The following is an 18,044-nucleotide window of genomic DNA, read 5'->3' on the forward strand; positions in this document are numbered from 1 at the left end:
GGTAGAGAGAGAGGGAGACACAGAATCTGAGCAGGCTCCAGGCTCTGAGCTGTCAGCACAGAGCCCGACGCAGGGCTCGAACCCATGAACCGTGAGATCATTACCTGGGCTGAAGTCAGATGCTTAACCAAATAAGCCACTCAGGTATCCCCAAAAAGAAAATCTTAATGCAGTCAGAGGAAAAGACATTTACCTCAAATGAGCAGTAAGACAGTAAGCTGACTTTTCAACAGGAGCTGTAGGAGACAAGAAACAATAGAAAATCTTTGAAGTGCCTAAAGAAATTATTCATAATGTGTTCAAGGATATTAATTACATTGTAATTTGTTGAATGAAAACCTGGAAACCATTTAAATATCCAACAAGAGGGACTGGTTAAAAATATTCAACTCATCTTCAAGTGATGGTATGTAAAGATGTTGCAGATATTGGGGCACCTGAGTGGCTCATTCGGTTAAGCTTCCAACGTCAGCTCAGGTCATGGTCTTGTGGTATGTGAGTTCAAGCCCCGCATCAGGCTCTGTGCTGACAAGCTCGGAGTCTGGAGCCTGCTTTGGATTCGGTGTCTCCCTCTCTCTCTGCCCCAGCTCCTCTCACACTCTGTCTGTCTCTCTCTCAAAAATAAATAAACATTTAAAAAAGTTATTAAAAAATGTTGTAGATGTATTGTTAAGTGAAAAGCAGTTACAAAGTAATAACAGCATATGCTTTCATTTCCATTAAACTTAATATAGTATTTACTATTTAAATATGACCATGTAGCACTTTAGTATTTAAACATGATTGAGTATGGAAGGGTAGGCACCAAAATGCTAATAGTAGTTATCTTTGGGTAGTAGAATTATGTGAGAATTTCTACTTTCTTTATAATATTTTTATAATGATCATATATTATCAGATAAAGGTATATCCATTTTTTAAAAATTTTTTTTAACGTTTATTTATTTTTGAGACAGAGAGAGACAGAGCATGAATGGGGGAGGGGCAGAGAAAGAGGGAGACACAGAATCGGAAGAAGGCTCCAGGCTCAGAGCCGGATGCGGGGCTCGAACTCACGGACCATGAGATCGTGACTTGAGCCAAAGTTGGCCGCCCAACCAACTGAGCCACCCCGGTGCCCCGGTATATCCATTTTAAAAAAGGAAACAAAGCCAGTCAGTACTCTAAAGGTTGTGTTCTCTGTTCACCCGCCCTGGGTCCACTGTGGGTGTGCAGTCATGGATATTGTGAGTGGATCCCATTACCCCTACTGAAAGAAACTCTATGGTAAGACTCCTAGACACAGATCCTTTAATACCATTACCTTCCTAACTGTAGGGAAAATCATTGAGAACGATGTCCTGTGGAGGCCCATGGTGACTCTTGTTTTATAAGAAGCATCTATCAGTGGTCACTCTTCTCTGATTTAGAAAAATTACATTGTTTTAAAAATAAGGAACAAGAATACCATTAAGACTGGGTTAAAATTTAAAAAAATTTTTCTGCGAAAATATCCGCCTAAATTACAATGTAAGTTGCTCTCTAAAGATAAGAAACTACCAGTATTCGTGTTTCCTAAAGATAAGCAAAATCTTCAGCATTGGTTAAATTGCATTTCCCTGGGTCCAGCACAGGGATTTGATTCAGAACTGTTGATTGCTTACATTGGCACCACGTCATGTGTAGTTTGGGGGTAATGAAGCATCCTTCAGAGTAATAAAGTCTGACTTGTTTTTATAGGCCGAGAGATCCGTCTGCCCCTCCGAATCAAAGGTGAAGGAATGGGGCCAAAGATTCACTTCAATCTTGAACTGCTGGACATTGGAAAAGTTTTCGTTGGATCTGTACATTGTTATGAGGTAAGCACTAGAATTGTTCATTGAGACTCAGATAGTACTTGGCTTTTTTGGTTTATTTTATTTTGTGTGTGTGTGTTTATCGATACAAAACGTGTACAATCACATCCATTTGCCGTTACTCATGCTCAGACTCCAGAATGATCTGGCTCTTCCTTCCTTTCCTAGCAAGCCTCCTTGAGGATTTCCCCTCTAGCTTTCCTGAAGGCAACAAAGCCATAATTTAATTGGTTTTATTTATCCTCCTCATCTTGTGGATTGCAATCTTATCCCCATCTGATTAATGCTTGTTCTCCGACAACATAAATGCTATAGACCAGAGGACAGAAAAACTCTCAAATTTTCCAGAATGTCCTAATGAGGATAGGCATTTTCACACTTCAGAGTTTTCTCTGAATGCACTGGTCTTTAATACATGATTAAAAACCAGTCATTGTGCTTTCTGGAACTTTCTGTTTGAAATTCTGTGCTTTGTCTTTCCAATTAAATAGAAAATGATCCTTTTACAAGATATACTCATGGGTTCTTCAGGATCAAAGTCACTTCAGTGTCTCCTCACCACTAACTTTGTATCTAGGGTATTTTTTTGCACTATATCAAATTGTGACCACTGAAACTTTATTTTACAATGATTCCTAAACTTTAAATGTTTGTATTTCTATAAAAGTAATACAAGCAGTTATTTAATGAGTGACAAATAGGTGTCAGGTTCCATGCTCTATTGTGTATGCTTGTCTATCTGTATGTATTTAGTTTCTAATCCTTAGAAACTATTTTATAAAGGAAAAATAAGAGGCAGAGAGTGGTTAATACCATCAAAACATCATCTTTCAAATGTGTTGAGCACAGTACCAGTGCTTTTATATTCATTAGTTCGTTTGGTCCTCCCTAAACCCTATGTAGCATTGCAGTGACCCGTCCCATTTTACAGCCGAGGAACCTGGAGCCTGGAACAGTTTTACTAGTTAAGATAATGGTAGATACTGTAACAAACAAATATGAAGATCTGTACTATCTCAGACATGATAGAAGTCTATTTTGTTGCTTACGTAAAGTCTCAGAGTTACGTATCAGCAGATGGCTCTCTGTCAGCAGAGCATCGGGACCCCGGCTCCTTCCGTCTCATAGCTCTGCCACCCCTAACGTGTAGCCCGCAAGGCCGCAACCCCACATTTGTTATGCGGGCAGAAGGGGAAAGAGCATGGAGAGACGTGCATGAAAGATCTTTTATAGGAGTTGGTCCTATAGGTGGCACGCATCACGCTCATTCACATCCCACAGCTGCAAGATTGGCTGGGAAATGCAGTCTAGTTGTAAGCACAGGAGGAAGAGGGAGTGGGGTCAGTGAATAGCAAACCTGACCCTGCCACATCTGTTAAGTAACTTGGCAAGGTCATACAGCTGGTAAATGTTAGTGAGCACTGGGTTACTAGGGCTCTGTAGCCTGGAAAGGGAAGGTTTTGTGCTGCCCTTCACCACGGAGCAAATCCAACCTACAGCCAACTCAGATCTCAGCCCAGCCCAGCCTTGGCATGGGAGGCAAATGCCCGGTTGCTACTGAGAGCTTCCTACTGTATTGTTCATCCCCACATTCATTAGAGTAACCGTGGCCTAAATGGGGGTGATGCACAAGGTAAATAGAGACATTAGTGTCATCTGAGATGGGAATATACATAAGAACAAAATTAAATGAAAAAACCAGTCACATGACTGCCATGAAATGAAAAATGGCACAGCTACTATGTTGCATTGTCTTTTGCATTTTGAAAAAAGGGTCACTTCGGGGGGAAAAAATGTGCGATACTTATTAAATTGATATTGTGTCCATAATTTATCCAGTGTGAATTTCCCTTACATCCTAAGTATTGTGTCTTATGGATGCCACAATAGAAAAAGACCTTTAGTTCTGATACAAAATGGATAAGGTTTCCCTGAGTGTAATAATAATTTCTAACAAATTTAACCGAAGTGTATTTGAGGCCACCACCTTCCCACCATCCCAGATTTGAAATAGTAAAGTACATCGCAGCCAGCTAAGTAAGTGTTATATGAGGTGCTGCATCAGAGTGGACAATTTTGAGGGCTGTGCAATGGCAGAGAAGGACATGGTGAGTTGCTTCTTATGGGAATATTTTGCACTCTCTGCGTATTTAGTGCTGATGCCTCATTGCATCTCTCTTTCAATTTATTACGTTACCTACTTGAGACAAATTTGAATAACTAGCTATTGCCCTTAGTCATTGCTGAGCTTAGCAAATACATAAAAAGTAAACCATGGCCCCAAGAGTGTTCACTATTCCCCAGTGTAATTAGAAGGAAAACTAGGTGAAGCTCTATTATAAATTTTCTCCTCGCCAAGGAATTGGACTGCAAGGGTAAGGTAATCAAAAAGTCTCAGGGTTTTGTCCCAAATGACTTGCTGGATTCTGCAGACACATGAAGGTGCTCTTTTGTCAGGGGGAGAAGAATGACATGTATGTTCTTGAAAATGGAGGAGCTTGTGCCTTCTACAAAATCTGAGTAAAGTATTGCTGTTACCCGAAAAATAAAAAGGCAATCTGTGCATTTCCTCGGAGAGGAAAACAATTGCCTTTGAATTGAATTCCCTTTGAATTCCCTTTGAATTACCTCAAACACCTTTGAGTTGCCTTTAAGTTATCACTAACGTGTGTCCGTTGCTTCTTAAGCAAGGTAAATTTTAAACCCATTCTGCATAGCACTGGGAATACAGGTAGCAATCACTGTCATTTATAAGCACTATTCTAAGAGTTACAAAAATTAATTTCATCTTCAAAGCACTCTGAGAAGTTAGTAGTTCTTGCCCTTTACAGATGGAGACACTGGGGGACAGAGAGGCAAAGCACGTTTTCTAAGGTCACACAGCTAGGAAGTCATTGGTAAAGCTGGGATTTGAGCCCAGGCTATTTGGCTTCTGAGTCCCTGGCCATAATCACTTTCTACAAGGTCTCTTTAGAAAGAATGAAGGGTGAAGCATGAATTCTATGACCAGGGAACTTAAAACAGAGTGAGGGAGAATGGGAAATGAATGTAAAAAGATGAATAAAATATCAAGCAACAATTAGTTATATATCTCTTTTGGTCCATCATCCATCTTCTCTTGGAAGAAGTGGTGATTTTCCTTTGCAAAGGCCCCTGACTCTATTCTGTATATACTCTTGATTCCCTCTTCTTTGCTTCTCAGGAGGTAACCTAAGCTGGTGGACACACCACACCCACCCAGACCCCATTCCCTTGGTTACCTAGCTCTATTCTCTTATTACAACAAACATATGGGCCCAGCACTGAGTATGCATTATGTCATTTAATATAAATATACTGGGTCTCCTGTACCATACTTCCCACAGCTTTGTCTCCCCCACTCTCCCTCCTCACCACTAATCCTCTCAAAATCGGAATCTCGAATTATCAACCACTATTTCTTCCACACCCATGCACTCCCTAAACGTTTGGACTCTGGATTCTACCGTCACACTCCATTGGAGTTACTTTCTTCTTCAAGGGCAGGGCTGGCTTCTAATGAAAAATAAAAAATCTGTAACATTTTCTCAGAGTGTATTCCCCATGAACTCTGTCCACAGTTAACCCCTTCTGGAAATTCTCCTCCTTCTAGGTTCCTGACATTCCCCACATGCCTTTCTGAACATTTCTTCATGATCTCCTATGGTCTTTTTTCTGTAATACTTGGAGTGTAGGTTGAAGGTAGTACATAGAGAGAGAACGTGCTGTCCACCAATTCAGGTGTAGCACTGGCAAGGAATAAAGAGCTGTGTGACTACAGCACAGGCTCACTGCACAGACACCAGGGGAGGTGGGAGTGGGAGCGATGGACCGAGTCAGGTGTGGAGGACTCTGAATGCCAGGCATGAACTTTTCATACACACACATCTAGTGTGCAAGCAAATACGGACAATGGCACTAGTGTATAGGAATAAAACTTGTCTATAGTAAAACACTTGCTTACATTAAGCATCCCCAAACGGTAGAGTTTGAGATGAAGGTATCCCAGTAGAATGCATGCAGAGTTTGAGATGCAGCAGAGTTTGAGATGAAGGTATCCCAGTAGAATGAAATCTAATAGCACAATAAAGAGAATCCTTGTCGTCTGGAATCCACAGTGATGTCGCGTTCATATTCTCCAGGCTACACTATAGATGTAGGCTTAGGTAGCTCTTTCGCCTCTATTCTGACTGCTTATTTTTCAGTATGCCACTCATTCTCAGCTTTCTCATGCATAGAAGAGAAATACCTGCCTTCCCTCAGTTACCTTATAGAATATCAGAAAGAGGTATTTTAAGGTTCTTTTTCAGTAGATATAATTACAGTCAGTATTTGTAACACGGCTATAATACATGTGACTAACTCTGTTTTAAAGAGGATACTAAAAGCACAAAATGACTTCTGGATCGGGATTCCTACCTTCAGACCTTCAAGGCAGAAGACTATTCATTTCTCCCCTGGAGTTTTTCTCTGGCTTTACTTCCTGTAACTGTCTATGTGTTGGTATTAAACAGTACAGCCACATGCTTCTCTGAAAATAAATATGATGTCCATGCTGTATCTTTGCATTCTTGGCTTTTTATTGATATAGGCAGTACTCTCCAACAAAGGCAGCATTGATGCTCTCTTCAACGTGGGCCCTCCAACTTCGGCTTTGGGGGCCTGCTTTGTTTTCAGCCCCAAGGAAGGCATCATCGAACCAGGTGGAGTCCAGGCGGTCCAGATCTCTTTCAGTTCTTCCATTCTGGGGCACTTTGAAGAAGAGTTCCTGGTCAATGTCAATGGGTCCCCTGAGCCTGTGAAACTGACCATTAGGTAAGATATATCTGTAACTAATGTGGAAGCTAACCGAAGCTTTTATCTACTGCTTTCTTAAACTTCAAAACCAGATTGTGTCTTGGATGTCCATAACTGTCTTTGTTGATGGGAATACATTAAAATTATGGAGTGTTTTACAATTCCGTGAGTGTTTACCTACTGAACACATGTAACTTATTATTGTCATATGGATACAGATGCTGTTCGGGGATCTAGTTTGTCTAGAAGCTATAACTTTATAACATAAGCACTTAAACCTAGTTACGCTCTCTGTTTTAGGATATTTAGGGAAAATAAATCATTACAGAAACACCTGGATAAAATCATATTCTTGACTAGGCTTTCGCTATTATCACAGTTTCTCTAAACTTTCATCTTTCATATTTATTTTAAGGAAATTCTTTAAATGCTCTTACCTATGATACCTTTGGGTATTGTAAAAGAATCTACTTATAGCATCATTCAGCCACGGCTAGAAATGTGCAGCTTTTCTGCTAGAAGTCCTTTGATGGCTTTTCCAGCTGTTTGTGATCATTGCAAGTCATTAATAGCAGAGTTTGTCCTCAGGTTTTAAAAAGAAGTTCTCTCTGACCAACCCATTGGGCAGATCCACAACTTTTGTTCCTGGTGCTTAGAAAGATCCTATCTTCAGAACACATTGCAGATCCCGTCTGGATTTTCACAGCAACAGGTTGTTAATTACCATGGCAGTCTCTCTTATTATGGTTATTGCTTGCAGGCCCTCCTTCCCTCTACAGCTAAGATCTCCCTTGGGGTCTGAGGATAACATAGAAAAGAGACACAGACACATATGGCCTGAAGGATCCTAAGAAAATTTATTGGTCTCAAGATAGCTACTGGAAATTCAGATTCTTAACATCAGCTTAAAAGTTATTACCACTTCTTTCAATTCTTCCACCTAAGCATCCCTGTTATGGGGTGAATTATGTCCTCCCGAATTCATATATATTGATATCCTAATACCCAGTACTTAAGAATGTGACTGCACTTGGAGATAGGACTTTTAAAGAAGTAATTAAGGTAAGATGAGGTCATATGGGTGGGTCCTAATACAGTATGACTGGTGTCTTTATAAGAACAAGCACATGGAGAGGAAGAGACCATGTAAACACGTAGAAGATGGCCATCTACAACCTGACAAGGGAGTCCCTCAGAAGAAACTAACCCTGCTAACACGTTGATCTTGGACTTCCAGCCTATAGAGCTATGAGGAAATAAATTTCTGTTGTTTAAGCCACTCCATCTGTGGTATTTTATTATGGCAGCCCTAGCAAACTAATACAACCTCTCACAAATAAGAAGAGTGAATGTATGTGTTTCAAGGGTTCTACGGCGTGGCTGAGACAGCCTGCCATAATCAGAAACTTTACTGAAGTCTTAAGGTGTATCTAGAACATTCAGAAGTCATTTATGTTTTCTTCTGTAACACACCTGTGTTTGTGACAAAAGAGAAGAAAAATCACTGTTGCTTTCCAAATATTTGAATAACATTGACTCTTCAAGAAGATGCACCAGAAAATGAGGACGACAGGAGTACCTTTTTATATCACATGAACTCCAGTTCATCTCCCACTTCAATAACAATTCACATCTCATGACAAGCATTGGAGGGGGTGATCTGGAGAAGCAGGAAGAGCAAACTTGCGAATGCAACCTTCGTCTCCCTTTCAGAGATTTTCTGATCCTTGAGAGTCCTCAGTAAATTCCAGCAGATCAGCTCTTCACAGCTCTATTTGAATAAGGTTTTCTGACTTCATGGCTTCAAGAGTCATCACTCAGAATCATGAGTACCTTCCACAATATCCAGCATCATTGATGGGCCTCCGTCCCAAATGGGGAAGACAAAACCTTAAAGCTTTGCTCTTATAAACATTTAAGATCAAAATGATCACCCTATCTCAGGGTAAAAGAGTATAGGATATTAAAGGACCATAATTTTATTCTTCATATAGGGGAAAGGAAAATACTGGCCAAGACAGGTTGAACAAGAAAGCCCAACCCCATTTCATCTGGCCCCTCCCTAATTAAGTACAGCCTAATAATACTGCATTTACACACACACACACACACACACACACACACACACACACACACTGCTACTCTATTAGGAATAAATGTGTATTTTGGATATTCACTTAATAAACTTATTGAGCACCTTCCACATGCAAGGTTATATACTAGGGACAGTGACTGGCAAATTTGAGTTTGTTAGACATTCCTGTGTCATAAGACCTACTGTCTTTTTTTTTTAATTAATTAATTTTTTGAGAGAGAGAGATAGAGTGCAAGCAGTGGAGGGGCAGAGAGAGATGGAGACACAGAACTCGAAGCAAGCTCCAGGCTCTGAGCTGTCAGCACAGAGCCTGATGCGGGGCTCAAACTCACGGACCGCAAGATCACGACCTGAGCCGAAGTTGGACGCTTAACTGACTGAGCCACCCCAGGCACCCCTAAGTCCTACTCTCTTAACCTGTGACTCTGTGAATTATTTTTCCAAATTCAAGATGTAATTGCCCATTCTCTAAAATATTCCCTAAACTAACTAAAAAATGTAGTAAAAGAAGTGATATTAATTAAAAATTAAAGAGCTACACTAAGAAAATATCCATTTAACATAAAGGGAGGCAATAATGGAGGAATAGAGGGATAAAAAAGGCACAAAGACATATAAAAAACAAATAGTAAAGTGGAAGACATGAATCCTACTTTATCAGTAATTACAACAAGTATAAATATATTTAACACTTTAATTAAAAGGCAGAGATTGGTAGAATGGATTTTTTTTCAACCCACAAAACACAATCCAACTATATGCTGTCTACAAGAGACACATTTTAAATCCAAAAATATGAATAAGTTGAAACTAAAAGGATAGAAAAAGATACACTATGCAAACAGTAACCAAAAGAACCAAAAGAACAAAACAGACTTTAAAACAAAAATTGTTATTTGAGACAAAGAGGGACATTTTATAAAAATGAAAGAGTCAAGCCATCAAGGAAATACAACAATTATAAACATATAGGCACCTAACAGCAGAGCCCCCAAGTATGTGAAGAATAGACTGACAGAAGCAAAGGGAGAAATAGGAATATGGTGATTGCTCAGGGTTGGGGGTGTGGGACAGAGCATGATAGCTAAAGGCCATGGTGTTTCTTTTCAAAATGATGAAAATGTTCTAGAATTGACTGTGGTGATGGTTGCACATATCTGTGAATATACAAAAGCCATTGATTTATACACTTTAAGTGGGTGAATTATATGGCACGTGAATTACATTTCAAAGACGCTGTGATTGTTAATTTCAGGAGTCTATAATATTGGATGATGGTTAGTTCCTTCATTACGTAGGTGAATTTTTAAAATCTCTGATCTCTTCTCCTGAAGATCCCAACTAGTAGTACACATCACTAGCAATGCCTGAATAGGTTAGGGTGCACTGGGGTTTTCCACTGTGAATAATAGGATTTAGGAATCTCCCAGGAACCTACTCACAAGCAAACTTGGACTAGTTAATACTTCAACTGCTCTGTGATGGATAAGTCTCTCATTTTATCCTCTGGACATTACATTCACCCAAACTGCTATACCAGTCTCTTATTTTGGATGTTATTCCTGTTTTTTTTTTTTTTTTTTTTTCAAAAGGAAGGAAAATCTGATTGGGGAAAGAATGTTTGCGTGCATCCAAAAATGAATCACAAATTTCTAAGAGAAATATTTTTTTTAATTTAAAATTTGTGTTTTTTGGGGTATAACTGATACACAATGTTAACATTATTTCAGGTGAACAACATAGTTCGACAGGTTTATGCATTATGTTGTGCTCACCACAAGTGCAGCTACCATCTGTCACCATCAACACTATCACAATACCATTGACTGTACCTTTTATTCCCATGACTTACTCATTCTATAACTGGAAGCATGTGTCTCCTATTCCTCTTCACCCATTTTGCCCAGCCCCTAACACCCCCGCCCTCTGGCAGCCATCACTTTGTTCTAAGAGAAATATCCTTATCTAAATCACATTTGTCCAAAAGTGTTCTTGCACTTCAAACCATGAATAATCGTTTTTGAAAACCTGGTAAATATCTGGTATCCCAAATATATGTCTAATGTATAATTATAATATATTTCCAGCTCCACACATTAATATTGACTTTACTTACGACTTCTCCAGAAATACTTTCTTAGCCCTTGTGGCCTAAGAAATCTCTGTAAAGTTAATATGATGGATTATGGACTTTTGTTTCTTATTATTTTATTGTCAGGTACTCTTCTTTCCTCAATACCACATAATTTTGGCTAGTCTGCCTTGAAAGGTCAGAACAGTTATCATACTTTTGCTTTTTCTGTTTACTCCTCTAACTACATGACACAGTACTTTAAGTGGTTGGATTAACAACACTGTAAAGTTAATGTGACTTAAAAAAATTTCCCGTGAGTAGTTTTGTTGCCTCCAATTTTTACGTATGTAATTTCATAAAGTGTTAACCATAACATAGATATATTTTGTATTCAACTTGTTTCACCTAACATATCATAATACTTCAGTCTTCCTATCTCTTGTCTTTAAAATTACAATTGATCCTGAACAACACAGGCTTGAACTATACGTGTCCTTTTACATGTGAATAATTTTTGATAAATACAGTGCAGTAAAACTTGTATTTTTTTTCTTCCTTCTGATTAAAAAAAAAAATTTTAATGTTTATTTTTGAAAGAGAGACAGACCGTGAGTAGGGGAGGGGCAGAGAGAGAGGGAGACACAGAATCCGAAACAGACTCCAGGCTCTGAGCTGTCAGCACAGGGCCTGACACGGGGCTTGAACTCACCAACTGTGAGATCGTGACCTGAGCCAAAGTCGGGCGCTTAACCGACTAAGCCACCCAGGTGCTCCTCTTACTTCTGAGTTTCTTAATAACATTTTCTTTCCTGTAGCTTACTTTATTATAGGAATACAGTATATAATACATATATAAAATATGTTTTAATTGTCTCTTCATGTTATCAGTAAGGCTTCTGGTCAAGAATAGGCTATTAGTAGTTAAGTTTGGGAGATATATCGGAAGCTATACATGGATTTTCAACTGCACAGGGGGTCAGCACCCCTAACCTCTGCATTATTCAAGGGTCAACAGTATAATTTTAACAGACCACTGCATTGATGGAGGGTACAAATTTGCAGAGACTATTTGAATATTCAGAATCCCTTGTAGAATGAATGCAGCCATATCCAATTCCAGATGGTATTTGGCCACAGTTCCCTTAGTTATATGAACAGATGTGATATAATTCCAGTTCTTTCTACATCTGCACCTGTTAAACAACTGCTTTGTACAATTTTGTGAGCTTCTTTCTTACTTTCTTTAGCATTTGTGCATTTCCATCCCTTTGATGTCTTTGTTACTTGGCCTCACGAAACCTCTTTTACAAGTCAAGTATCTATCCTATAGGCTTGTTTGACTTCATTCTCAACTGGATCCTAATTCTTTGCCAAGTACCAGCCACTCCTTTTGAAACTACTTTGGATCATTCGCATGAAATAGAATAGCTGGTCCCGAGAAAGGCTTTTAGGATTGAAATTTGCTTTTAGAATTGAGTCTTTGATGGGATGGCTCCTCCCAGACTTGCAACAGCCCCTGCCCACATTAGGTCAGACGTACAGCAGCCCAAAGTACCACCAGGGCATGGACGCATTCAGCACAGTACGGCACACCCGCTTCACAAACATCGAGCTGGGTGAATTAGGATGTTCCTGATTACCGCATTTTCTGGTATCTGTAGGTCTATAATTTTTAAAAGCTTGGCACATAGATGGGGATTATCTCAGTTCTTACCTAGATTCTAGGGATATGGATCATGGTAAAAATCAAGAATAAGCTAATACGTATTTATTAGTCTTCTGTTACTCCTACATTAAACTTTGTAGCTTAAAACAATACAAATTTATTATTTTATAGCTCTATTCTTTTGAAGTCCAACATAGGTCTTATTGGGCTAAAATCAAGGTCTTGACTGGACTGTGTTGCTTCCTGGAGGCTCCAGGAGAGAATCCATTTCCTAGCCGTTTCCAGCTTCTTGAAGCTGCCCACAGTGTTCTGCTCAGGGTCCCCTTCCTCTTTCTTCATAGCCAGCAATAGCTGGTTAAGTCCTTCTCACTTTGCATTACTCCAGCCTCCTCTTTGCATCCTTTTGTATTTTTAAAGACACTTTGATTACATGGGGCCCACCAGGATAATCTAGGAAAGTCTCCCTATTTTAAGATCTGTTAATTAGGAACCTTAATTTCTTCTGCAACCTTAATTCCCCTTCATCATGTAATCTAACATATCCACACATTCTGAGGAATAGCACATAGACATCATTGGGGACCATTATGCTATTGGGGACCATTACTGCAGCTGAAGTAAACTAGAAACTGTAGAATCTCTCTACTATTTACTTTAAGCTAGAGAATCACTCCAAGATCATGAGGCCTTGCACTGAGAGAGAAATGAACCAACATTTACAGCAAAGGTCCTTCAAGGTCACCTATACCAGATTTCAGTCTTTTCTTTTATACAGGAGGAAAAGAAACTGGGGGCTTTGGGGGTAATGTGACTGGCCAAGATCACAACTAGTTGGTGGTAGGAATTGGAAAAACAGTTTTATAAAAGTTGGGACCAGGAATATTGGTGCCATTGATAGTTTTTAATGCTTATTATTTTAATGCTATAATTTTTGTTTCTTGTCTAAGAATAACTTTTCGTGATATGTATCTTATCCATATTAATATTCTGTGTCACTGGTTTGGTGATGTGTCTGCTCTGCCTCATTCATTGGTGGGCATTTGGTGATAAATTAATCGCAGCATCATTTGCTAAAACCCAGTGGTTTGAGTCTTGAAAAAGAATTCTAAGAACCACTGCGATAAGACCATCAGCTTGTGGTTTCTTTAAGTGCTAGATTCTGTACTTGACTTAATGCCAGTTTATGGGTTTAATGTTTACTGTCTTCCTAGTTCCTGACTGTTACACTGAATTCACTGCATTCTCTATCCACTCCCCCCAACTTGTATTCCTACTTCCAGAGGCTGTGTCATTGGACCTACCTTCCACTTTAATGTTCCTGCTCTGCACTTTGGCGATGTTTCCTTTGGTGAGTAATTTTTCCATATTAAATTAGAAATTGAGTGGAATTGCCTCTCTCTCTACATGGAAGGAGGAAAGTTTACACAAAAGCTCTCTTGCCAATTTTTTATGAGTAATAGCAAGAAAGTCTAGAATTGTTCTCTTCTTCCTCTGCAGCAGTGACATTTCAGTGCCATTTCCTAGTTTCTATGTGAAAGTTATAACTGTGTCCTGGGCACTAATAGCTGTCAGGCCATGGTTGTCCTTGCTCATTCAGCAGTGGAACAATAGAAAGCCTTAAACTTCACACTGCTATCTGAATGTTCTGAACACTCCATTTTATATGCAGTTTCTGATTTGCCAGTATGTCTACACAACAGCCTCTTCACAGAGATGCTTCAAGTTTCAAGTGAATTCAGTGGTGGTTTGACTCAGGTGTCCTATCACTCCAAGCTGAAGACTTCTATATTTTTGTGTTGTCTTCTTGCTCAGTTACTTCCCCTGAGTCATTTCCTCGTGTCCCCACCTTTCCAAATAATAACAATGGTAACAGCAGTGGTGGCATTAGCAGTAAAAGTTTCCATTTATTGGTTCTGTCTTATATTCTAATCTTTGCTAAGTGAATCACATTCAGTCCTGCATTTAACCCTTTAAATCCTTTGGGGAGATACTATTTAAGATTCCCCTTTCGGAGCTGGAAGAACTGATCATTCGAACAGTTAAATAACTTCCCATGGTCATATAGCAGTGGCAGAATGAGTATTTCACTTGAGCTCTCTCTAAATCATACACTGTCAACAGGGATGATTTTACCCCCAAAGGGTCAAAAATTGTTTGTTTGGGGTTGAAGAGTGTAGATCTAACCCACATTTGTGGTCCTCCAAAGTTCAACCCTACCCAATAGAATCTTGTTCCTTAGTATTTAATTTTTCTCATTAGGGAGAAATTAATCTAATTTAAATTATATTTAATTGATTGATTTCACTGAAAATTAATTAATCACAGTGGTTCTTTTTAGGAGGTGATAATAATTTAGGAAACACTGAGAAACCCTAGCCTGAATCCATAGTCCATAATCCTTTCCATTTTTCTCAGTTGCCTCCCATTTTGACTTTCAGTTCTTTTGCTTCAAGTAGGGCCATCTACTTGGGGAAAATTTTTTCTTTACAAAAAATATCCTTTCTTTGCAAAAAGCTGATTAATAATGTTTTTATCCATTGCTTTAACATTTAACATTTCCTAAATACAGGAAAATCCATATCAATGGAGTTGAATGTCTGTTTCTTACCATAGAATATGAGAATGGCTAGAGGAATTTTTAGAAATTTGTAGTGCATGTTTGAGTGATAGAGTTTTCGAAGGAAAGTAAAAGTGACCTACAATTTGAAAATTGTCTGTTGGCCAACTGAGAGAGGCATACTCTCTCAAGGGAAACCGTGACTAATATGCAGTGAGAGGTGAATTACCCAAAGACCTATGCAGTTACCCTCCAATCAGCTCAACTGAGTTCACAGAGAGTTCTGGGCAACTGATGCGTGACAGCAACATACCCTCACAGGCATTTAAATATGAGCTCCAACACAGAACATTTGGAAGATATGCCCTGTATCATATTGCCCTGGAGGGAGAAAAAATAATCCAAATAAAAACCTCAAATCAGTCACTCCAAGAAATATCATACTGATTCATTATCTAGAATCTGCCCTATTGAAAGGTTAATGTAAATACTGTACCAACGATAAGCCAGTTTTTGAGCCCTGAGAATACCTGGAACACTTTTATCTAGAATCCAAACATTTAAAAGCATCAAGGCCCCTAATGGTACATTTCAGTGAAATATGGCAAACAGGAGGTGTTCAAAATGCTGTATTTGATATTGGCAAGCTCTGGGTAACACAGTAGATAAAACCATTTATGCATGCTCCAAAGCTAGGTAGGTTTTTTCCCCATTAACATCTTCCATTTGGCCCTCTCTTATCCCTACGTATATAGGAAAAGCCATTATTGGGTAATTTATTCATTGTTTCCTTGAGCTATAGAGAAAATAATCAACAGTTGTTTCTCATAGTTGGTCCAGCTAGAAGTTTTGGTAACTAGCTTAGATGAAAATTACAAAAAGTTTATTTTTCTTTTGTTGTACAATATCTTACTGAACCATTTGGCAATAACGCAGTTAGATAAGAGTGGGAAGACACTACAGAGCCATGACCCAACAGTCCCCAGGTCTGAGACATAAAAACTTATCCTGCTTAAGTCCACCTTCAAAATTCAAGTTACATTTCTTTTAGTTTGGATATGGATTCCTTAATCTTCCCTGTGGTGTGGCAGGAAATATTAATGAAAAACATACCTTTTTGCTTGCCAACAGGAAATCTAGGGCTATTTCATTTTCAAAACCACTTGGGTCAGTCAATTCAGGCTACTTCGCTGTGCTTCTGGATTCTGCAATGTATCAGCCAAAGTTAGGAACCATTTTGTGATACAGTTTTAGAATTATTTGATGATAATATTTTTAAGTCCTAAAGTTGGTACTAGAGTTCTTTCATGACTCCTACCCAAAGTGTCATTATTTATTTCTCCAGGAAGATAGGCCTCCTGTCACAAAGAAACATGGTACATTGAAGAGTTATTTATTGGCAACTTCCTAATTATTACCTCACATGTGCAAATACGGCTTTGATGAGGCAGACAAAAGTAAGCATGTGATTGGCTCAGGAATGAAACACCAGTAGGTCTTTCGATAGTTCGATAGTTCGAAATGCAAGAGAAATTAATGGTTACAGGAATAAGTCAGGAATTGAAGGAATTTTTTTTAGTTATTTCAGAATGACAGACATATTGTTAAAGTTGGTGATACTGTCCCCATCTTGGCAAAAAGACACGTTCTTGAAGAGGTGTCTGTTATAGGTTAGTGTGGGAGACATAGCCTTTATTTGCTTAGAGATGCAGATCTAGATTAGGCATCAGGGCCTATTGGGATTGATGGTGTTAGATTACTATAAATACCCTAAAGTAGACGAGAGGTAATAGTACTGTTGTTTGGTATCTGAAATGTTTAAAGTATGGCTATAAATATTTTGATGGTAGGATTGGATGTTGGATGACGTATCGAATAATTAGGTTGATGGAAGCTAGAAGGGTGAAAGAGTCAGATTCTAGAATATAGGTGGTGATGATCTCTGAAAGAGCAGTGAAGCTTTGATAAGTCCTCAGATTCATCAAAGAATACAATGGACCAGGTAACAACTGAGATGCCAGATTATAGACCAAAAGGGCAGAGTGTAAGTATTTGCAAACTCACTGTTTTTTGAGAGGTACAGGAATATGTGAATGAGAGTAGGGAGTTTGGAAGACTCCAGGCATTCAGTGGACCTGACCATTGGATAATTTGGCCAGAGGAGTTAGGGTTTAAGGGCCATAAACATTTTTTAAAAATCACCATAGTTGTCTTCCATGGCCCAGGTACGAACAGGCAATATTTCACTCAAGAAGAAATATTTAAATTGATTTTAGGAGGTTGTAAAGTGGGGGCCCAGGGACAATTAATCGTAATTATCCCTTACAACCTTTTTTTTAAGTTTGTTTTTATTTATTTTGAGAGAGAGATAGAGAACATGCAGGGGAAGGGCAGAGAGAGAGGGAGACAGAATCCCAAGCAGAAGCCTCACTGTCAGCTCAGAGCCTGATGCAGGGCTCGATCTCATGAACCGTGAGATCATGACCTGAGCCAAAGTCGAGAGGTGGACGCTTAACTGACTGAGCCACCCACATTCCCCTGTCCCTTACAATCTTAATTATAATGATTATAGAAAGATCTGAGAAAGGTTAGCAGAAGAGATCATTGAAAGCATGAGGGAAGCCTAAACCCAATAGTATTAGGATTTGGTGCAAGCAGAAAGCTAGGAGTAACACTTGTGTATTATTAATGACCCTTCAGTCTTTAACAAAAGAATACCACTTTCTTTAGGCTTTTTAGCAAGCGATATGGGGTTTACAGGTCATTGTACAAGGAATTGTTCTAGTTAGGAGGCTATAGTTGGCTTTATTCTCAAAAAACCTTCTAGCTTCAGGGAAATGGTCTGAGCAATGGTTTGGAAGGACCCATCTGAATCTTTATACAAACCACTTCCAGCGTAGCCTATACATTAGAAGAGTGCTGATCCCATAAATGGTCAAGTAAAAATAAACAAGGGTGAGGGATCTACAGTTTCAGTAGTCTTTGCTGGGAAAGTTCTAGAA

The 18,044-nt window shown here is 39.0% G+C and overlaps 1 protein-coding gene across 16 annotated transcripts in view; it reads left to right on the forward strand.

Moving 5' to 3' along the window:
* HYDIN (HYDIN axonemal central pair apparatus protein) overlaps nt 1–18,044 on the forward strand; it is a 430,150-nt gene that overhangs the window by 196,168 nt on the left and 215,938 nt on the right. For all 16 annotated transcript variants that reach the window (XR_006702763.1, XR_006702764.1, XR_006702765.1 and 13 more), the window contains 3 exons: nt 1,720–1,838; nt 6,445–6,668; nt 13,766–13,833. Coding sequence is in view for 13 of the 16 variants with exons in the window: in XM_045443449.1 (XP_045299405.1) it covers nt 1,720–1,838; nt 6,445–6,668; nt 13,766–13,833 (411 nt within the window). In the remaining 3 variants the exon portion in view is untranslated. The remainder of the gene's footprint in view (nt 1–1,719; nt 1,839–6,444; nt 6,669–13,765; nt 13,834–18,044) is intronic.

This window comes from Leopardus geoffroyi, chromosome E2 (assembly GCF_018350155.1).
Source record: "Leopardus geoffroyi isolate Oge1 chromosome E2, O.geoffroyi_Oge1_pat1.0, whole genome shotgun sequence".
In the NCBI taxonomy this organism is placed as follows: Eukaryota; Metazoa; Chordata; class Mammalia; order Carnivora; family Felidae; genus Leopardus; species Leopardus geoffroyi.